This window comes from Microtus oregoni, unplaced genomic scaffold (genome assembly GCF_018167655.1).
Source record: "Microtus oregoni isolate MIOR12 unplaced genomic scaffold, Mior012 000012F_ref0000307, whole genome shotgun sequence".
Classification (NCBI taxonomy): Eukaryota; Metazoa; Chordata; class Mammalia; order Rodentia; family Cricetidae; genus Microtus; species Microtus oregoni.
This window is the reverse complement of record NW_024543071.1, coordinates 7,491,233-7,510,511: the sequence shown is the minus strand read 5'-3', so window position 1 is coordinate 7,510,511 and position 19,279 is coordinate 7,491,233. Positions and strand designations below refer to the sequence as shown.

The window sequence follows — 19,279 nt, the reverse complement described above, 5'->3', positions numbered from 1 at the left end:
TTCTGGCCAGGGGCTCCTGTAGCCGGTGTAAACAGCTTCTGGGTGAATATCGTTAGCCACCGTCTGATACACATTCTCCATCCTCATACAGGAACCAGACTGGGAGAGTGGCAGTGAGGCCGAGGGGGACAGCTGGTACCCCACAAACATGGAGGAGCTGGTCACGGTGGATGAAGTGGGGGAAGAAGATTTCATCATGGAGCCGGACATCCCAGAGCTGGAGGAAATTATGCCCATTACCCAGAAGGACAAAACCCTCCCTGAAATATGTCCCTGCATGACAGCCACCTTAGGTTTGGACTTGGCCAAAGATTTCACCAAGCAGGGGGAGACCATGGGGAACGGGGGTGCAGAAAGCAGCTTCACGCTGCCCAGACAACTGCCGTCTACATCTCCACGCTGTCCCAATGACACGGACATGGAGATGCCTGGCCTAAATCTGGACACTGAGCGGAAGCCAGCTGAATGCGCGACAGGCCTCTCACTGGAGGTCTCAGATTGCTACGAGGAGGCAAGAGGAGCGGAGGACTCAGATGCGCGTCCGGCCCCTACAACCCAACAAATGTCCCTCCAGCCAGCAGAGGACAGGGCCCAGCAATCCAGCCCCTTTCTCGATGACTGCAAGGCCAGGGGGTCTCCTGAAGATGGGGCTCATGAAGTCAGTCCCCTGGAAGAGAAAGCCAGCCCCCCTACTGAAAGCGACCTCCAAGGCCTGGCTTGCCAAGGTTCATTGACTGAGGGTAACTACCTTCCTTTCCTCCATGGGTGGTTGGGTGGACTGGGCCACTGCTTCCATCAGGACATGCAGGCGTGTGCCGACTGGAACAGACATACGGGGAGTTTCCAACTCGCTTTAAAGCCGAGGCAGAAAGCCATGTGCAGAAGCAAGCCTCTGAAGGACAGGTTAGCCTGTTATAGCTCTCAGGCAAACAGTATAAAGGAAAGCTGACAGGAACCACTGAGTTCTGAGAAGCCACCTGAGATAGGCTTGATTTCTCTGTATTATGGGGTCCCACATAGGCACAGGCGACTAAGATCAGGTTGAGTTTTCAGATTTTTTGGGGGGAAAAAGGTTTGGGTTCTTTTTGATGGCTTGCTGCCTTTACCCCCTTGCAATTATTTCTTTGATGGAGGGGTGGGTGAGAGAAGATTGTACAGAGAAGAAGGAGGGCTTGCTGAAGGGCTTGGCTTGCTTCCCTTCTGGCTACCTCAGACCTGTTTTTCTCCAGGGTCAGATAGCGAAACAGGACTTATCCCAGGAACAAGTCTGCCTCCACCGGAGGTGATGTTGTGTCTATGCTCAGCGCTGTGACATCATGAACTAAGGAGTCTAAAATGGGCTAAGCCCTGTCTTCTCTGCCAGATGGAAACAGATCCATCCAGAGCTGGGGAAGGGGGGCGGGTTGGAGAAAGGGTGAGTAGTTCTTAATACTCCTGCGGTGCACGTAACTAGAGATCCATTTTATAGAAAGCTGACGGCTTTACCAAAGCTGGAGTAAAACCCAAGAAGCAGAAAATACAGGGAAAGGCAGGGAAAAGGAATATCTCAACCCAGAGCCTTGTGGGTAGCAGAGCTGGTGGGTGGCCCAGAGGCTTGGGCTTTCCTCTGTGTCAAGCTGACCTGAGCAGTTTTTCACCTGCCGGGCTCTGAATCTTCATGGAAACCGTCTTGATCAGCCTGCTTGTTGCTACAGAAACAAAAAGGCCCAGCCCATCTAGAACAGGTTTGAGGAAAGAGTGCTGACATTTTCACCTCTCTCTGATCGAGCACCCTTTACTTTGTGGTACGGGTCTCAACAAGTGCAGGGCTCAGAGGTGTATTAACTTACCCCGTAGTTGGCATTCGTGTTTAATAGTGCTGCTTCACAAGCACGGGGTGAGGGTGGCATTGCCTTTGTGGCCAGTCTTGGTGAATGTCAGCACTATTTCTGCCCTTTGAGGATTCCCCTCCCTGCAGAGATGGAGTGATACTGACTGGGAGTGATGGAGGACGGATCATCCAGTCCATCCCTGTGTGCCAAGTGCTAAGAAGTGCCAAGTATTATTGCGTGTGGCATTTTTTTGGCAGTGGAAAATGATCTTAATTATAGCACTTTGGTGCTAATTAGCAGCCCCAGCCTCACGTGATTAAGCAGTCCAAGGGACAGTTCCCAATCACAGTGCAGGGGATGGAATTACAGGGACTCTTTGAGGCCTGCTGTGAGTTTCATTAGGGTGCTTTTTTTGTTTGTTTATTTGTGTGTGTGTGTGGCTTGTCCTCATCTCCTACCTCACAGGCTCATGTTTTGCAGAAAACTCCAGGTACGTGGAAGTGAAATCTCTGGAAGTAAGGTCACCAGAACTCACCGAAGTGGAGCTGAAAGAGCCCCTTTCTTTGCCTTCCTGGGAACCGGAGGATGTGTTCAACGAGCTTAGCATTCCTCTAGGTAGGTGAAATCACAGTCCTTCCTGAGTCCCAGCTCCAGGAAGTGACAGTTCTCAAGTGACCTGGAGGAGCTCAAGAGGGCTTTTGCCATGGTGCTGTCCTTGTTTTTAAGATGTGATGCAATAGCCCAGACCTGCAAGACGATAAAATTTCTTACCGTTTCCGGCTCCCATAGTAGACCTAATAGCCACATGACTGAACCGTGAATTGCACAGCAATAAGACTCAGCCAGGAAAGGCCAGTTTCCCCAGCAGGGAAGCCCAGGCCTTGTGTAGGCAGGAAACAGAAGCCCCACTATCTCAGCTAAAATGAACCCCCTTTGCTGTCATTCTTCTGTGTATCCTTGTTCTATATTGTCCCAGAATGCCACACAACTTTTCTCCTTGAAAGATCTGCTTCTCTGAGCCCACATAATAGACTGAAGTTGTGGTGCACACCGGTTAACATGGTGGTGGCGCACACCAGTGAGAATGGTGATGGCGCACACTAGTGAGCATGGCGGTGGTGCACACCAGTGAGAATGGCGGTGGCGCACACCAGTGAGAATGGCGGTGGTGCACACTAGTAACAATCTCCTGGATTGATGTCTGTGATCTCTGCACTGGCTCTAAGAGGGAAAAAGGAGGAGCAGCTTATCAGAGGGGATGTTTGGGGGAAGTATCTCTTAGGAATGAGACCCACGGACGTACTAGAAAGTGATAACCATGTGGGCACCCAGGGAAGATACCCCAGTGTGGAGCTTGACTTTTCCTTCCACGCGTCTTTATTCCTCTTCTTCTATTTCCTTACTCTAATATGCCATTCTTATAGAATTAGTTTGGAAAAATGACAAATCTTGTTCTTAAAGAACTTGCTATGTAGTATCTCGCAAAACAAAATTTATGTGTGCATAGTGTGTTGTGCGTGTGTGCATGTGTGTGCGTGCACACACGTATGTACCCATGCATGTGATATGGAGTCCATAGGAAGAGATCAGAAGAACCCTCTTCTAATTCTCCCCTTCTTGTTCCCTTGAGACAGGAGCTCACCTCACCTGTGGCTTTGAGCTGTTCAGCCAAGGCCTGGGATCTGCCGCTCTGTCTCCAACTCTGAGGTTTCACAATTTTTACATGACCACCAGGGATTAACATTCAGGTCTTCTCGCAAGCTCTCTTACCACTGGTCCACCTCCCTAGCCCTCCCAACACAAATATTTCTAAAAATGAAAGACAGGCCTTAGAATGAATCACAATGCTCTCGGGCACTTTAACTGTGGACTCCGATGTTGCAGAACCTGCCGGTTAGGAGCTGCAGCTTGTCCACGGATTTATCCATTCGGCAACTTACAGGATCACGTGGGACCGTGCCTTGCACCATGAGGGAACTGAGAGTGTAATAAGTTCCAGGCATGAACTCAGAAGCAAGGACACAGCAAACATGAAGAGTGAATCCTGCTTCTGTGTACATGTCTTTTCATTACTGCTTCTCACCGTCCAAAGTGTAAAAGCTTAATGTAACAAATTAAATAAAACAGAGCCCCCGTAGAATCAATCCTGGTGGTCTCAATCGTCCCTCCCCAGCCTCAGAGGATGCTGCCATGTTCGATGACTTTCTCCCCTACCCTCCATGCTCTGAGCAGCCGGTCTTAGGGAGCTCTTCGCGTCAGTAAGCAGAGAGCACACTCTTTTGAACCACTGTGAATACCCCATCCTAAAATCTGCACCTTCTGTTGCCCATCCCTTACTGGTGAGCACTTCAGCAGTCTCCTGTTTGTTTGGTGTCCCATTATGGTCACATGGTAACAGCTAAGCCACTACTCAGTGTCTTCAGTGCTTCACATACAGTATTGAACACACTCCAAGCGTGGATGAAGCAGGTGGTACTGCGAATTCCTACTTTACATGTCAGACACTGAGATGCAGTCACGAGGCTCCTGAGCGGGAGGGGCCGGGTTAGGACTCAGACTCTAGTGGTGTGTTCTTGGCCTCTGCCCTCTGCTGCTGGCCGTATGTTCTGGTTTGGTTCCCTTGTGCAGTTGCCAGCGTCTCTGTGAGGCGGGATGCTAGCCAAGCATGGGAGCGTTGTGGGTCTGTATATATCTGCATTAAAAATGCTATAATTGCTACTAAATTGCACTCCAAAAAGAGGATAACAGCTTTCAGTGTCACCTCCAGGGAGAATTCCCATTCTCTACCTCTTTGCCAAACCCAGATATCAGTTTTTAATCTTTGCCAACCTGTTAGGAGGAAAATGGTATCTGATTTTGTTTTTATGAAGTGCTGTATTAGGGTGTAATTGGCATACAATGAAGGACACATGTTTAGACAGTGTGGCTTATCTGTTTTGACATCCATATGCACCTGTGCTGCTTTATGGATTTGGATGTACCATACTGTTTGTCTACCTGGTGATGGGCATTGAGGTTGTTTCCAGCATGGACTGGTACAATCATCTTCATTCACTTAGAAAGCCAATAGCTCATTGGTCTCCACACTCCCATACCCTCTAGGAAGGGATGCTGCTGTGTTCTGTGTTTGACAGGTGAAGAGACCAAAGAGCCTTTCTCAAGAGTACACATTGAGTTCAGGAGCTTGGGATGTCTGTTCCCTGGCCACACTGTTCAGACGTAAGAAGGAAAAGGCCGTTTCTGTGTTGAAGAGCACAGACTATGGCCTCTTATTCCTGGGTTCAAATCCCATCTCTGCCACTTGATGGCGGGGAGACAAATAGCAGCTTATCTAACCTCTTTGCTTTGAGTTCTTTGTCTCTATGAACCTAGTAAGTGAAACCTCCATGTAGATTCATTTTGGAGGAGGAAGTGAATGGAGAGTCTTAGTGCCTTCTAGTCACAGAAGTTTAGGAAGGGCTGAAGGGTTTTGGGATTCATTAGGCCCACAGTGCTTCTTCTCGATGGGGCTTCAAACCCTATACACTCCAGGACTGGTCACTACAGCAGAGAGATTTCTAGAAACATGAGAGACAACATTCCGGTCCCTGTGGAGATCACAGGGGTGAAATACAGGATGCCAAGGACAGGGCACCCCACTGGGAGAATGGAGAGGTCAGTCTTGTCAGGGACTGGGGTGTTGATCACAGGGGTGAAATGCAGGATGCCAAGGACAGGGCACCCCACTAGGAGAATGGAGAGGTCAGTCTTGTCAGGGACTGGGGTGTTGATCACAGGGGTGAAATGCAGGATGCCAAGGACAGGGCACCCCACTAGGAGAATGGAGAGGTCAGTCTTGTCAGGGACTAGGGTGTTCACGGCTGGAGAGGGAGCTCATGATTCAGGCCAGCACTTGGTTACTCTAGCCAGTGGGAGCCTGCCAAGGCCTGCCTGCTCTTACTATAACCAAATAGCATCTCTGGCAGAAGGTGAGCTTCCCCTCTCTCCACATGGGCTTTACTAGGATGGCAAAGTCATAATTATCCATGCCAGGAGCTATTATTAGGAGGCAAATGCGGCTTTAATGACAGCACTTAATCAAGCCCTAAGAAATGGAGTGCTCGGTGGCTCCTGATCTCACCGTGGCTATGGCAGGGTTTCTTGGTACTGCTATTCTCTGGTCCCTACATTTGGGCTTCCTAAGGGAGTGGTGGCCGGCATTGTGGTGCCTTCACAAGCCCTGGGTTGTACTGTCATCTGAGGATCCTCCTGTCTCCACTCATCTTTTCCTAACGCTGTCTTTTGATTACTGACATGGACCCACCCCACTGGGCAGGGCCTGGGAAGAAAGTTACTGCCAAACCATAGACGTCGTTCTCGGGGCAGCCTTGGGAAAGGCTGGAGAGTGGGTGGAGCCCAATGCTCAGATGCTTGCTTTCTGTGTGCCTAAAGTGGTGTTCCCTGAGCACCAGGCAAGGTGGCAGGTGTTTCCTCACAACATCATGTGTGGCATTGTGCTGCCTAGTTTACAGATGAGAAACTCACTCCAGAGGAGTCCACCAACGCCTCTGTGGGGGTCACAGCTTATGCGAGAGTGCGGGGCCTGTCTGACCTACATGCCATTTCCTTCCACTGTTACTGTCCCACCGAGACTTGGCTACAGTGAAATGTCGCATACAGCCCCACAGATGGTAGCTGTAACACTCTGGTTGAAAGGAGCCACGGTTGCACAATTTGGCTCCTGCCTCAGCTTCTGTGGATTCCCTTGAGGTGGTTAGACTTCTCCTGGAGACCCCAGGAAAGGGACAAGGAATCCAAGGCCCGGTTTACACTATAATCTCCAGGTTTGTGTTCCTGGTACAGCCCAGCCATACCCTGCTACCCGTAGGATATAGGACAGGACAGAAGGCAGGGCTCTGACCAGAGTTCTTTCTTAGCAGCTTTTCTCTTGGATTTTATGTCTCTGAGGCTTCTGAGGAGCAGCGGCAAGCAATACCTGTTTTGTAACAACAGGGCAAAGGTGGTGGGCCTTGCTCGATGCCTGTTCCCCAGCAGCAGCCTAGAGCTGGCTCTCCCACCCACAGGCCTCTCCAGTGCTCCCCCACCGACCAAGTAGGGCCACGTGTCCATCCTCTGCACAGAGGGCAAGAGTAGAGGGTGAAGGAGAAGGACATTCAGGCCCGTGGGACAGCTAGACTGAGTGACACCTCTCACTTCTGGGGATTGTGGCTGAGTGCTGAGGGCTTTGAGACAGCAGGCAGACAGCTGCACGGCAGAGAGGCAGCCAGGTTCCAAGCTGCAGTGTGGAGCTTTGGGCTGGCAGGCTGCACGCCGTCCCCCGGGCTTCTTCTCTTCTGTCCTCCCTCAGAGCCACTGTATCCCACCAATAAACTTAATGTTATTATTAATCATCATCATCATTATTATTACTATCGAGATGTAAAGGAGAGTTATATTTACAAGTTTAGGATCTCCTGTGTGCTGAGCACCAAGTGGAGGAAGACAAGGGCCGGGCTGTGGTTAGGAGGCGCAGGGCGCTGAGGAATAGGTACCTCCTCCTCCTTCCTCTGAAAGCTGCTGTATCCTCTCCTCCTTCCAGTCCAGTTCCCCAGATTGTCCCAGCAGAGGGAATGGGAGCAGCACCCCTCCCTCGGCCGCTGTGTTCTGCTCACACAGGGAAGGCTCGCATCCAGCATGTAGGTCCTGAGTACCTAGACTTAGCTCCCAGCGCTCAGGAGGCCAGTGCAGGTGCATCTCCGTGAGTCTGAGCCCAGCCTGGTCCACCACAGATCAAAAGGGACACATGTTTGCATTACAGAGAGTGGGTAAATTTTCCTCTTTTATTTAATTTCATCTTTCTTTGGTAAAAGTGATCCGAAAACAAACCTCATGTTACAGAGAATTTGGGTCCCAAATGCAGAGAGGGGAACCAAGCAGACCTGAAATCCTTAGAGCAGCAGAGAGGTCTTCCTCCCCTTCTCTTCAGAGGCAGGCCCACGGACTCAGACCTACAAGGCAGGGCGCTGAGCAGTCATTGCTGGGCGCCCTCCACCGGCTAGCAGCGTGCTCCCGATGTTCACAAGGACCTGTGAATGGGGTAGGCACTTTTTCTCCGTGGCTGTGTTGTAAATGTGGCCGATGAGGTGAAGCTTGGAGGAGCTGGTAACTGCCAAAGTCACCAGCAAATGCGTTTCTTAATGCTGCCTGTCCATTCCCCACCCTTCCCCAGGAGTGGAGTTCGTGGTTCCCAGGACTGGCTTTTATTGCAAGCTGTGTGGCCTGTTCTACACGAGTGAGGAGGCCGCCAAAGTGAGCCACTGTCGCAGTGCCATCCACTACAGGAACTTACAGGTAACCGCTCGCTCTCCTTGCTGTCCACCTTGTGCCATTTCCCAGTCTCCACTCGCAAGCCAGCACCTAGGAGTCTTAGGCCTCTCTTGCCTCTACCTCCTCCCACCGTGTGGAGAATGGCTGACTCCACAGGCTGTCCCACAGACAGGCTTCATCCTAAGGGCGCTCAGAGCAGCAACTCTACTTATGTATTTCCCGCACCCTAGAGGCCTTTTAAACACCTTCCACCCTCAGCGTGATGGAGCACAAGTTGAGTTCTGCTAGTATTCTCCCAACACACAGAACAGCCAGCCCTCTCAGCCAGGCCTGGGGGCTTCCCTTTCTCCTCCTCCATGCAGATAACCTTTGTGACGGGAATAAAAACCAGTTCTGCCCCATTACATGTCCAGCTAGCACAACAAACGCCTGTCACAGGCAGCGCCTACATGCAGAACTGGTCTAGGCTCTGTGAACACAGCAGCAACGAATACAGACTCAGGCCTTGTAGGTTCCAGCTGAGTTAGGAGACCTGGGTACAGGCAGCAACTAAGCGATGCCTGTATCAAAATGTCTCTACAGCAGGTACTGAACCCCATATTTCATCCAAGCTAATACGCCTTTACTAGTACATACCAGTTTTTGTGTTTGTTCTTTGTCATGGGGTTGGACATTTAGATTATCAATCACATGCTCCGCGCCTGAGCCACATCCTCAGCCTGCTATACCAGTTTAACACCAATTAGAAAAACAGTGCAGCGAACTGAGCAGGGAGATTCTCTCGATTGTCAGATGCACTTTTCAGAGATGGTAATGGGTTTTCAAAAGTATCTTAAAGTCAATGAGCATGCTACTGTCTGGCATTCTGCCAAGGCCCCCAGCAGACGCCTCATCTGAGATGACTGTGGCGGAGGCTCCTGGCTCCCTGGCAGGTGTACCAGGGAAGCTTGAACTGAGGTGGCCGGTGTGAGAGCTGCGGCAATATCTAAACCTAAAGCACATGTAATTTTCATGATCAAGTCCTGGCACAGGCTGGCTTTTACAGGTATTTCATTTGCTGGGGTGGGGGTAGGGGTGAGCGCTTCAAGGCAGCTGCATTTTTACCATCAGAACTAGAGTTTAGAGGTAGACGATGAATCAGGCAATAAAATGCTTGCCGTGGACACACGAGGACTTTCCTTGGCACTCACATAGAAGCTGGGCATGGTGATACATGCCTATAATCCTAGCACTGGGGAGGCAGAGGCAGGAAGATCTCTGGAGCTCACTGGCCAGGTAGTCTAGCCAAACTGGTGAGCTCCAGGTTCAGTGAGAGAGACTCTGCCTCAAAATATAAGGCGGAGAGTGTCAGAGGAAGAGACCTCTAATATCAACCTGACTTCTCTACACACACATACACATGCACACACACACACATACATACACACATACATACATACATACACTCACATATACATAACACATACATATAAATACACACATATATATAATACACACACATACACACATGCATACATGCACACACACATACATACACACAGATATATGCATACACACATATGTGCACATACACAAATATATACACATATATACATATATACAAACACACACATGAGTGTATGCACACATAGACACCACATACAAAATAAATATCAAGTTGAATCACATAGCTCAATCTAAGAAATGCCAGGGGTGTCATTGCCGCAGTGTTAGGCCAGGTATTCCTCTCCTAGTTAATTTTTTAGAATGGCTTATCTGATGGTTTGTTTTTTTAAAGTCATGTGTGTTATTTTTTTACATTTATGTACTTATTTAGTTCTGAAGGTAGGAACACACATACCATAATGGAGACATGGAAGTCAGAGGACAACTTGAAGGAATTGGTTTTCCCCATTCACCATTGGAGTTCTGGGGCTCAAACTCAGGTCCATGGGCTTGGAGACACTGACCCTTACCCACTGAGATTTTCCTGGACCTAATCTAGTGGTCTTTAAGCAGGAATGCAGACTAGAATTGCCTGCAGTTTTGGAGTACATGTGCTAGGTCACATATTGGGAGGCAGCAGTAACATGTAACTTAAGAACGAACATTCTTGAAACGGTTAATGTGAACATCTAGTTAAGAATCTCAGGTTTGCTGAAGCTCGGAGGAGCGCTGTAAGGTTCTCTCCAGGCAGTGTAGAGAGAGCCACTGGGCCTTGGACCACATCTCTTGGTTCTTGTCACTCATTTCTTCTTCCTCCTCTAAGTTGCTCTTCGGGGCAGGGGACGGCTCCATCTGGCTTCCCACAAATAAGAGGCTGTCTCTGGCTGTGCCCAGGTCATTTAAACCTCCTGATTTCCGCATGTAAGAGACTATTTCTGGCTATGCTGGGGTCATTTAAACCTCCTGATTTTCCGCATGTAAGAGGCTCTCTCTGGCTGTACCTGGTTCGTTTAAACCTCCTGATTTCCCACTAGGGAGCAGCTGTTCTATGAACATGGCCGACCCACTGTTCTGTCTCTCTCCTGGGGAGGAAAGGGAATGGTGGCCTCGTTTGACCAGAGCAGGAACTTGAGACTGGGCTCACTGGGCTCTGAGAGCTATTTGGGGACAGTCATTAACTCAAAAATCTCATTGTTGCTCGAATCCTAATTGATCTTAATAATAAAAACCCAGAGTCAGATATCAGGGTAAATGCTGCAAAGATCAGAGAACTGAAGGATCCAGCCACTAAAGTTCTTATCTCTATGAAATCCTCAGACCCAGGGGGCAAGATCCTGTCTCTACAAGTCCTCAGACTCTTGTCTCTTCCCGGCCCAGTCACATCCCTTCCCGTCTCTACCTCCCTAGTGTTGGATTAAAGGCATGTGACTCCCACATACTGGGATTAAAGGTGTGAGCCTCCACCGCCTGGCTCCCTTTCTCTTTTAGATTGGAACAGGGTGACCTTGAACTCACAGAGCATTTGCCTGTGCTTCTTGAGTGCTGGCCTTAAAGGTGTGTGCCACTTCTGCCTGGCCTCTATGGCTAACTAGTGGCTTAGCTCTGCACTTTGATCTTCAGGCAGGCAAGCTTTATTTGTTAGATCACCAACAAAATATCACCACCCTTCATTATTCTTAGATCGTTCGCAGGCTGGAAGGGCATGCGGTAACGCGGCCCCGATTCTCCACTGAGTTAGCTGGCATCTTTCTAAAGTGCATCTGCTTGCACCTACCCACCTAGTGTAGACCCAGGAATCTCCATTTCTAAAATGTTATAGTGCTTAAGATCAAACCCAGGTCTTTGAATGTTCTAGAGAAATACCACTGAGCCACACACCAAGGCCAAGAATCTTCATTTTAACAGTTCTATGAATGTCTAATTCCTCAGTGTGAGAATCTTTGGTCTTGGTGGAATTCTATGGCCCCCAAGGAGACCCCAGAGTTCAAGCTTACTCCCACTAAGTGAGTTAGGAAGACTTCAGAGGCTGCCTTTCTCTAGGGCAGAGGTCTGCACAGTGTTCAGGGCCTAACTCCAGGCTGCCTCCCAATTCCCATAGCAGGCCAGCACCATCCCTGTGGTCCCTAGATATACTGGGCATAGGCATTGCCTCAGTTTCTCACACTGTCCAACCTGAGTTCGAGGTCCCTCATGTATCTGTCAGGGAGCCAGGAGTCTCTGCCACAGCCACCTCAGATAGGGCTTCTCTCAGGGGCCTTTGTCCCATGTGTGGAAAGTGAAGACCTGAGACCCACACAGCAGGTGCCGGCTGACTCAAGTCAGGCAACTTAGAGAGTTAGGACTCCTCAGGAGGTTTTGAGTTGGGGGTCAAGGATGCCCTAAGAGGCAGGAACAGGTTGAAGGCGCCTCAGTGCAGCTTCCAGAAGTCTCTCTATGCCATTGCTGGTCACGGCTCTATGTGCACCCGTGGGGAGTGATCTGGCACAGCAGTGTAGGCCTCCCTGGGCATGAAGATGGCATCAAGCCTCAAAGAACGCACCCATATGCAGGGTACTCATCCACTCAGGATTCTTGAAGCTGGCAGAGGAGAAGCTGGGGCTCTCCAGCAGCAGGCTCGCCCACAGGCATCTGCTAGAGTCTGGCTCCCAGTCAGACTGCAGTCACTCCCAAAAGCTAAAGTTTCACAGCAGGTGGAGGGTGAGGGAGACACCATTGCTCTCACTAGTGGTAGGGGCAGATTAGGGACCCCCCAATCCTACAGCAGGTTCAGCTCATGCGCAAGTCTGACATTCTTGAGTATTTACCGTGTGCCAGACATTATGCTGGGTGCTGCGTGAGGCATGTGTCACTTTTCCACTTATAGCAAACACTGCCCCACTCCCCGACTGCTGGCGAGGTTGTCATGGTTACCCTCACGTCACAGATGTTAGGGACATTCAGCCGCTTGCATGCAGAGAGTGTGGATTTGAACCCAGGACCTTTATTAGCTGAGACTGAACGCTTGACCCCTGAACTGGCCCTGACCTTTATAACTGCCAGTCAAGTGTTGTCTGTGTTGTTTCTCTCAGCTGCTCCAGCACAGGCAGGCCTTCCCCTCATCTCTCAGCTGCTCCAGCACAGGCAGGCCTTCCCCTCATCTCTCAGCTGCTCCAGCACAGGCAGGCCTTCCCCTCATCTCTCAGCTGCTCCAGCACAGGCAGGCCTTCCCCTCATCTCTCAGCTGCTCCAGCACAGGCAGGCCTTCCCCTCATCTCTCAGCTGCTCCAGCACAGGCAGGCCTTCCCCTCATCTCTCAGCTGCTCCAGCACAGGCAGGCCTTCCCCTCATCTCTCAGCTGCTCCAGCACAGGCAGGCCTTCCCCTCATCTCTCAGCTGCTCCAGCACAGTCAGGCTTTCCCTTCATCTCTCAGCTGCTCCAGCACAGGCAGGCCTTCCCCTCATCTCTCACAGCGCTGGTCCCAGATATCCGGAATACAGGCCAGCCCTAGCTGGCTTATCGGCCATAAGTGCTTCTAGCTCTGTGGAGGCAGGCCCCCACTGGAGAGAAGGCATTTTATTTCTAGTCCATTCAGGGGTCTCGAGGCCCTCCCCCATAGCATGTCCTACAGGCTTGTTGGGAATCTCTGATGTCCCCTGGGCCAGTCCTGGACTTCTGCCATCTTCCACCGTCCCTCCTTCTGCAGCTCTCCTGGAAAACAGGTAGCATTGTCACGAGGATTGAGTTTAAGCCAGGTAGTTAGCAAGTGCTTGGCAACGAAGAAGGGTAGGGGTGGTTGCTATGGTTAGTATCTACCCTTCCTGCTTTCCCCACAAGATACTTACATTGTTTGGAAACAGAATGTGGTCCAGCTGCCCTAAGATACACTGGAGACAAGGGAGACATGGTCCCCATTTACCACAGGGTTAGGAAAGGGGTCCTACACCACACACACGTGCGCGCGCGCGCACACACACACACACACACACACACACACACTGTGCCACCGCTGACGTCTCTCTGCCTGCATTGTCCCTCTCTCCTCCACAGAAGTACTTGTCGCAGCTGGCAGAGGAGGGCCTGAAGGAGATGGAGGGAGCAGGCAGTCCAAGCCCCGAGGACAGCGGGATTGTGCCACACTTTGAGAAGAAAAAGCTTTGATATTGCCGCGGCCACTGTCTCTGGAAGGAGAATGGGAAGCCTGCTGAACGAGGGCCAGTATGGCCCCGGGGACAGGACTGAGGACAGAGAAGAAGGAAAGCCAGGCAGGACACGGTGCTTCGGCTTGTTTCCAGAGACGAGTACAGCCCACCGCGGGTCACCAGCTTCCTGGGGGCTGTTTCTTTAGTTTGTTTTTCTCTCTTCCTCTCACCTATCCCTTCTGTGCCAAAGTTCGTTTCCTTTACATAAACTCCAACCTCTCAGGGATTGTCACTGGGTTTCAATTTTTGACTGGTTCTGGCAGGTCAGTTATGTGGGGCTGGGCCACACAAGGAAAACGTCTGAGAGTTGCCCTGGATTCAGAGTCACTTTGGTGAACCCGAGGTGGTCTTGCAGTCTGGGTCCTGTGTGTCCCAAGGGGGCTAAGTCAGGTTCATCCGTCTCGAGAGGGGTCATCAATGAATCAGTTGGCGGAGGTACAAGCAGTTACGTTACAGTTTCCTCCAGGGGGATCCCACCATTTTGAAAAGGCTCCTTTTCTTTTTCAGTTTCTGGTTGGTGCTCTGGCTGGTGCTGGGAATCAAACCCAGGACCTTCTACATTCTAAACAGGTGCTCTCCCACTGAGCTTTATGCCTAGCCCCCAAAGCCCTGGGCTTTTGTTCTGAGGCTGGTTCTCATGTAGGTCAGGGATTGCCTTGAAGGGTAATCTTGAACTCCTGATCCTCCAGCCCTTACCTCTTGAGTACTGTGGCTGTCAGCATTGTGGTACTGGAATCAAACCCAGGGCTTCCAGCAAAGAGGCAAATACTCTACCATCTGAGCTGTGTGCTCGGCCCTAACGCACCTATTTTCAGAAAGCCATTCATCTTCAGTTATTCTAGAAAACCACCAGGCTAATGCCTTAAAGTAAAATCATATTAATTTTATGGCGCAAAGAACTTAACATTGTCGAAGCTCTGGGAGGGCCAATCCAAACTTCTTGGTTTAAGGATGGGTCTGGATTTGTTCTGTTCAGGATGGTGATGTTGGTATAGATTCACTTTCAATTTGAGGTCAACCATGGCTTCTCCCTACAGCTAGAGGAGGAAATTGGTGTGGGCCAGGGTGCATGCTGGTCTCTGCAATGAATCAGCCTAAGTCAGCATCAAGGGACTAGCACCTGACCTTGCTTCATCCTTGATGCCTCTACTCTTGAGTACCCTGTATTAGAATCATTTGAAAATGATCCCCAGTTGAAGGAGAAACCAAAACACTTGGTTTTCTGGGGACTTTCAGGTGAGGATGGAGGCCTAGCTTATGCTGATTTGGATGTTGAAATGCTAGGAAGAACAGATCCCTGATTCCCGGTGGGGTCAGCACTCCCCTCCCATGTGGGCTGAAGGGTTTTAGTGGAAGGTCTTGGGATAAGGGTACTAGAAGACATGAGCTCCACTTGAGCCATAGAATGGACCCAGGTCAGAGAGAGCCTGGTGCTGTCTCCACAAGTAGACATGCCTCTCTGAAGGTGTCTTCCATGTGGATGGTTTGCCCGTGTGAGTTGCCTGCTTATGTTCCCAGGTGAAGGCAAACAGACTGGACAGGGATCATGTCTTTCCCCTCTTACATTGCTGTTCTATGCTCTACACAAATGGAAGAGCAGTGGAGAAGTGATTTAACTCAACTCAATACCAACATTTTATCAGTGAGGAAACTGAGGCATAGAAGGAAATGAACACAGACACTACAATGACCACATGTAAACCTTGAGGCCTATGATTCCTGGCCAGGAGAGAACTTGTGGAACCTTTGAAAGAGGAGTTAAGTAAGGCAAAGAGAGGACAGAGACAGGCCAGTCTGGAAAGGAGTGATGGGGAGTTGGGGCTTCAGGAAGGTGGTATCCAAAGAGTTAAGACTCAATAGTGTATCTCAGTCCCCACCGTTCCCCTGGTGGGCTCCACAGGTGGCAGCCCAGCATTGTGGTCATCACACTGTGGTCATCAGCAAAGTCTCCCCCATTTCCCAGAAAACCTATGGCTTCTAGAACAGCTATTGGCCCCATCCCTAAATCCATTAGCAGCTCCACCAGAGGCTAGACCTGTACATTATAAGAGGCTAGACACTGTATCTTTCAGCAGAGAGAGGCAGACCTCACCGGCACCACTGGCTCCTACGCTGGCAGCATTTCTATGGGAATTCACGTGGCCCAGTTCTTAGGCAGGGAGATGGCTCCCTCGTTTGTTTTTAACTTGACCTTCTTCAGAGCACTCTGGAGAAAGTCCTCCAGAGGGAGGAAGACAAGGCAGTCTCTACTTTCAGTCACAAACTTCAGTTTAAAGTCACAGGTGATTCTATACTTGTGTGTGTGTATATATATACATATATATTTATTTTTATATAACTCCATTGGCATGGTCCTGGCACTTTTTATTCCTATGTGTGTTACACGCAGTACAGTAGTAAAGACGACCAGGAAAATACTGATTTCTTTTTTTAAAAATTTCTGTTCAGTGTTTCGCCTGTCATTTTAAAATGTCTCGCCCCAAGGTCGTTCATGAGCAGTTGCTGCCTTACACAAAGGATTTGTTTGCACCCTGAGTGGATGTGTGGAAGGCCCATGTTCTCTTACGGTCACGCTGAGCACCTGGTGAGGGCTTGGGTGAACTTGTTAGTAGGAGCTGCAGCCATTGGTGTTCAGGTTTCCCATTCTTGGACAGTCTGAGGGGGTGATCTGTAAGAGTATACTTGAACTGGACCAGAGATTATTTTGTGAGTATTTGAGAGAAACAGAACTATTAGTTACTTTAAGTTTGAACTCATAAAATATTAGAATTTTTGAGTGTCTTAGATAAATTGTCATCATTTTTTTCTGATCTATATAACTGACTCAAAGTGTTTGTTTTTACAAAAGGAAAAAAATGGTTTTTAATAAAGAGAATTTGAAAGCTTCTGAGTGGCCGTGTCATGCAGGGGTCCTTCCTTCAGTATTTGAACAGCATCTCATAGTGCCTCTATGCTAGCATTTGGTCTTCTTTTGACTTTCGTAAGTGTATGTGAGTGTCTGTGTATGTATGTGTGTGTGTGTGTGCATGCATATGTGTGGTATGGGTGTGTGTGTGCGTGCATGTGTATGTATGTGTGTGTGTGTGCATGCATATGTGTGGTATGGGTGTGTGTGCATGCGTGTGTATGTATGTGCATGCGTGTGTATGTATGTGCATGCGTGTGTGCATGCATATGTACATGTATGTGTGGTATGTGTGTGTGCATGCGTGTGTATGTATGTGTGTGTGCATGCATATGTGTGGCATGTGTGTGTGTGCGTGTGTATGTATGTGTGTGTGTGTGCACGTGCATGCATATGTGTGGTATGGGTGTGTGTGCGTGCGTGTGTATGTATGTGTGTGTGCATGCATATGTACATGTGTGTGTGGTATGGGTGTGTGTGTGCGTGTGTGTGTGCATGCATATGTACATGTATGTGTGGTATGGGTGTGTGTGTGCACGTGCATGCATATGTGTGGTATGGGTGTGTGTGTGCGTGTGTATGTATGTGTGCGTGTGTATGTATGTGTGTGTGTGCGTGTGTATGTATGTATGTGTGTGTGCGTGCATATGTACATGTAAGTGTGGTGCACATATAGGCAAGTACATGTGGGGGACAGAGGTCAATGCTAGGCGTCTTTCTTGACCTTTCTCTACTTATCTAATTTTTTTTTCAATTATTTATGGAGTATGTGTCATGGTGTCTGCAAAAATCAGTGTAGTCAGATTTTTCTTTGGGTTACCAGCTCACAAATAATGACACAGAGACTTATTATTAATTTTGAAAGCTTGGCCTTAGCTTAGGCTTGTTTATAACTAGCTCTTACAACTTAAATTAACCATTTCTATTAATCTATGGGCCTACATGTCCTCTTCCCTCTGCATCTGGCTGGCAACTCCGCCTTCCTTCTTCCCAGAGCTCCCTCTGTCTGGAAGTCCCACCCATACCTCTTGAATAACTATTGGTCATTTAGCTTTTTATTAAAGCAAACACAGTGATGTAGCTTTACGTAGTGTAATCAAATATCTCCCAGGGGCTGGAGAGATGGCTCAGAGGTTAAGAGCATTGCCTGCTCTTCCAAAGGTCCTAAGTTCAATTCCCAGCAACCACATGGTGGCTCACGACCATCTGTAATGGGGTCTGGTGTCCTCTTCTGGCCTGCAGGCATACACAGACAGAATATTGTATACATAATAAATAAATAAATATTTAAAAAAATATCTCCCAGAGGGTCAGATGGTAATTTGTGGGAGCTGGTTCTCTTCCTACCACATATGTTTTGGAGATTAAACTCAGTTCATCAGGCTTGGCAGGAAGCATCTTTACCCACTGGTTGAACCAACCATCTTGCTAGCCCTCCGCTTTAGTTTTTGAGACAAGGTCTCTCCCTCAGGCTTGTCCATTTGGGTAAGCTTGTTGACGAGTGAGCTTCAAGGAGCCCTTTTCTCCTCCTACCTTTTCTTGAGTGTTGCAGTCACAATTTTTTTTTATTGAGCTCTCCATTTTTCTCTGCTCCCCTCCCTGCCTCTCCCCTCCCCTTCAACCCTCTCCCAAAGTCCCCATGCTCCCAATTCACTCAGGAGATCTTTTTTTCTTCTACTTCCCATGTAGATTAGATCTATGTATGTCTCTCTTAGGGTTGTCATTGTTGTCTAGGTTCTACAGTCACAAACTTTTATGTAAGTGCTGGGATCCAAACTCAGGTCCTTATGTGGGCATGGCAGGCATTCGATTACCAACTTAATCATTTTCAAAGCTCTCAAATATCTCAAAGGTTTGAGCAGCGATCACAAAACAGGTTCCACTTAGGACTCTGGTTAGGAAACTAAAGAGAACGGAGTTTTCGGTGGCCTCGGGGATCTAGGATATCCCTTCTGGAGTCAAAGGGCTTCTCATAAACCCGTAGCATTGTTACCCAGTGCTCCTCAATCTTTAGTGACTGAACCCCTCTGTCTTGAACCGGGGTCAGGCCGTCTTTGATGGTAGACCACAAAGATCTGGTGCTCAGCGCTGTTGTGGACACCGTCTCAAGCAGAGGCCTTTCTTTGTATAGTTATTTCTGTCAGCTCCTTGGGTCTATTTCCTTGGTCATAAAAGAGAGTGATGATTTAATTACCTCCAGGGCTAAGGGACTTTGCTGAGAAGAACATCTGGTATGCTTCAAGGCAACACATCTCCTTTGTTTTTGCAATATGTAATCTATACCACAAACTCCCACTTTTAATGGGTTGCTTTAAGTGAAGCTATACCGATCTCCTGGGCCTGGTTGGCTATAGCTTCCAATAGCCTAGAACTTTCCCTGTGCCCTACTCCCTGGTTAGCAGTGCTCTTGAGTCAATGAGGATGGGATGGGCAGCCTGGACCCAGAGGGCAGAGTGGGGCCGTCTGTAATTACTGCAGCAGATTACAGTTCTAAAGACAGTTCCTGTTGAGCCTGTTGTGGCTCCACCCCCACCTCCATCTCATGATGACCAGCCTGGGGCTGAGCTCAGGCCTCCAGTCCCCTTGGAGCTGTTGTCTGTGCCTTAACTGATCAAAGGCAGGAATGGGTATTCTTGCCATCGGTCAGGGCCCA

General features: G+C 49.2%; 1 protein-coding gene across 2 annotated transcripts in view; it reads left to right on the top strand.

Moving 5' to 3' along the window:
* Rbm20 (RNA binding motif protein 20) overlaps positions 1–16,611 on the top strand; it is a 183,777-nt gene extending 167,166 nt beyond the window's left edge. For both annotated transcript variants that reach the window (XM_041662056.1, XM_041662057.1), the window contains exons 11-14: positions 92–740; positions 2,292–2,426; positions 8,020–8,141; positions 13,570–16,611. In XM_041662056.1, the coding sequence (XP_041517990.1) occupies positions 92–740; positions 2,292–2,426; positions 8,020–8,141; positions 13,570–13,680 (1,017 nt within the window). In that variant the 3' untranslated portion in view covers positions 13,681–16,611. The remainder of the gene's footprint in view (positions 1–91; positions 741–2,291; positions 2,427–8,019; positions 8,142–13,569) is intronic.
* Positions 16,612–19,279: the final 2,668 nt, after the last annotated feature.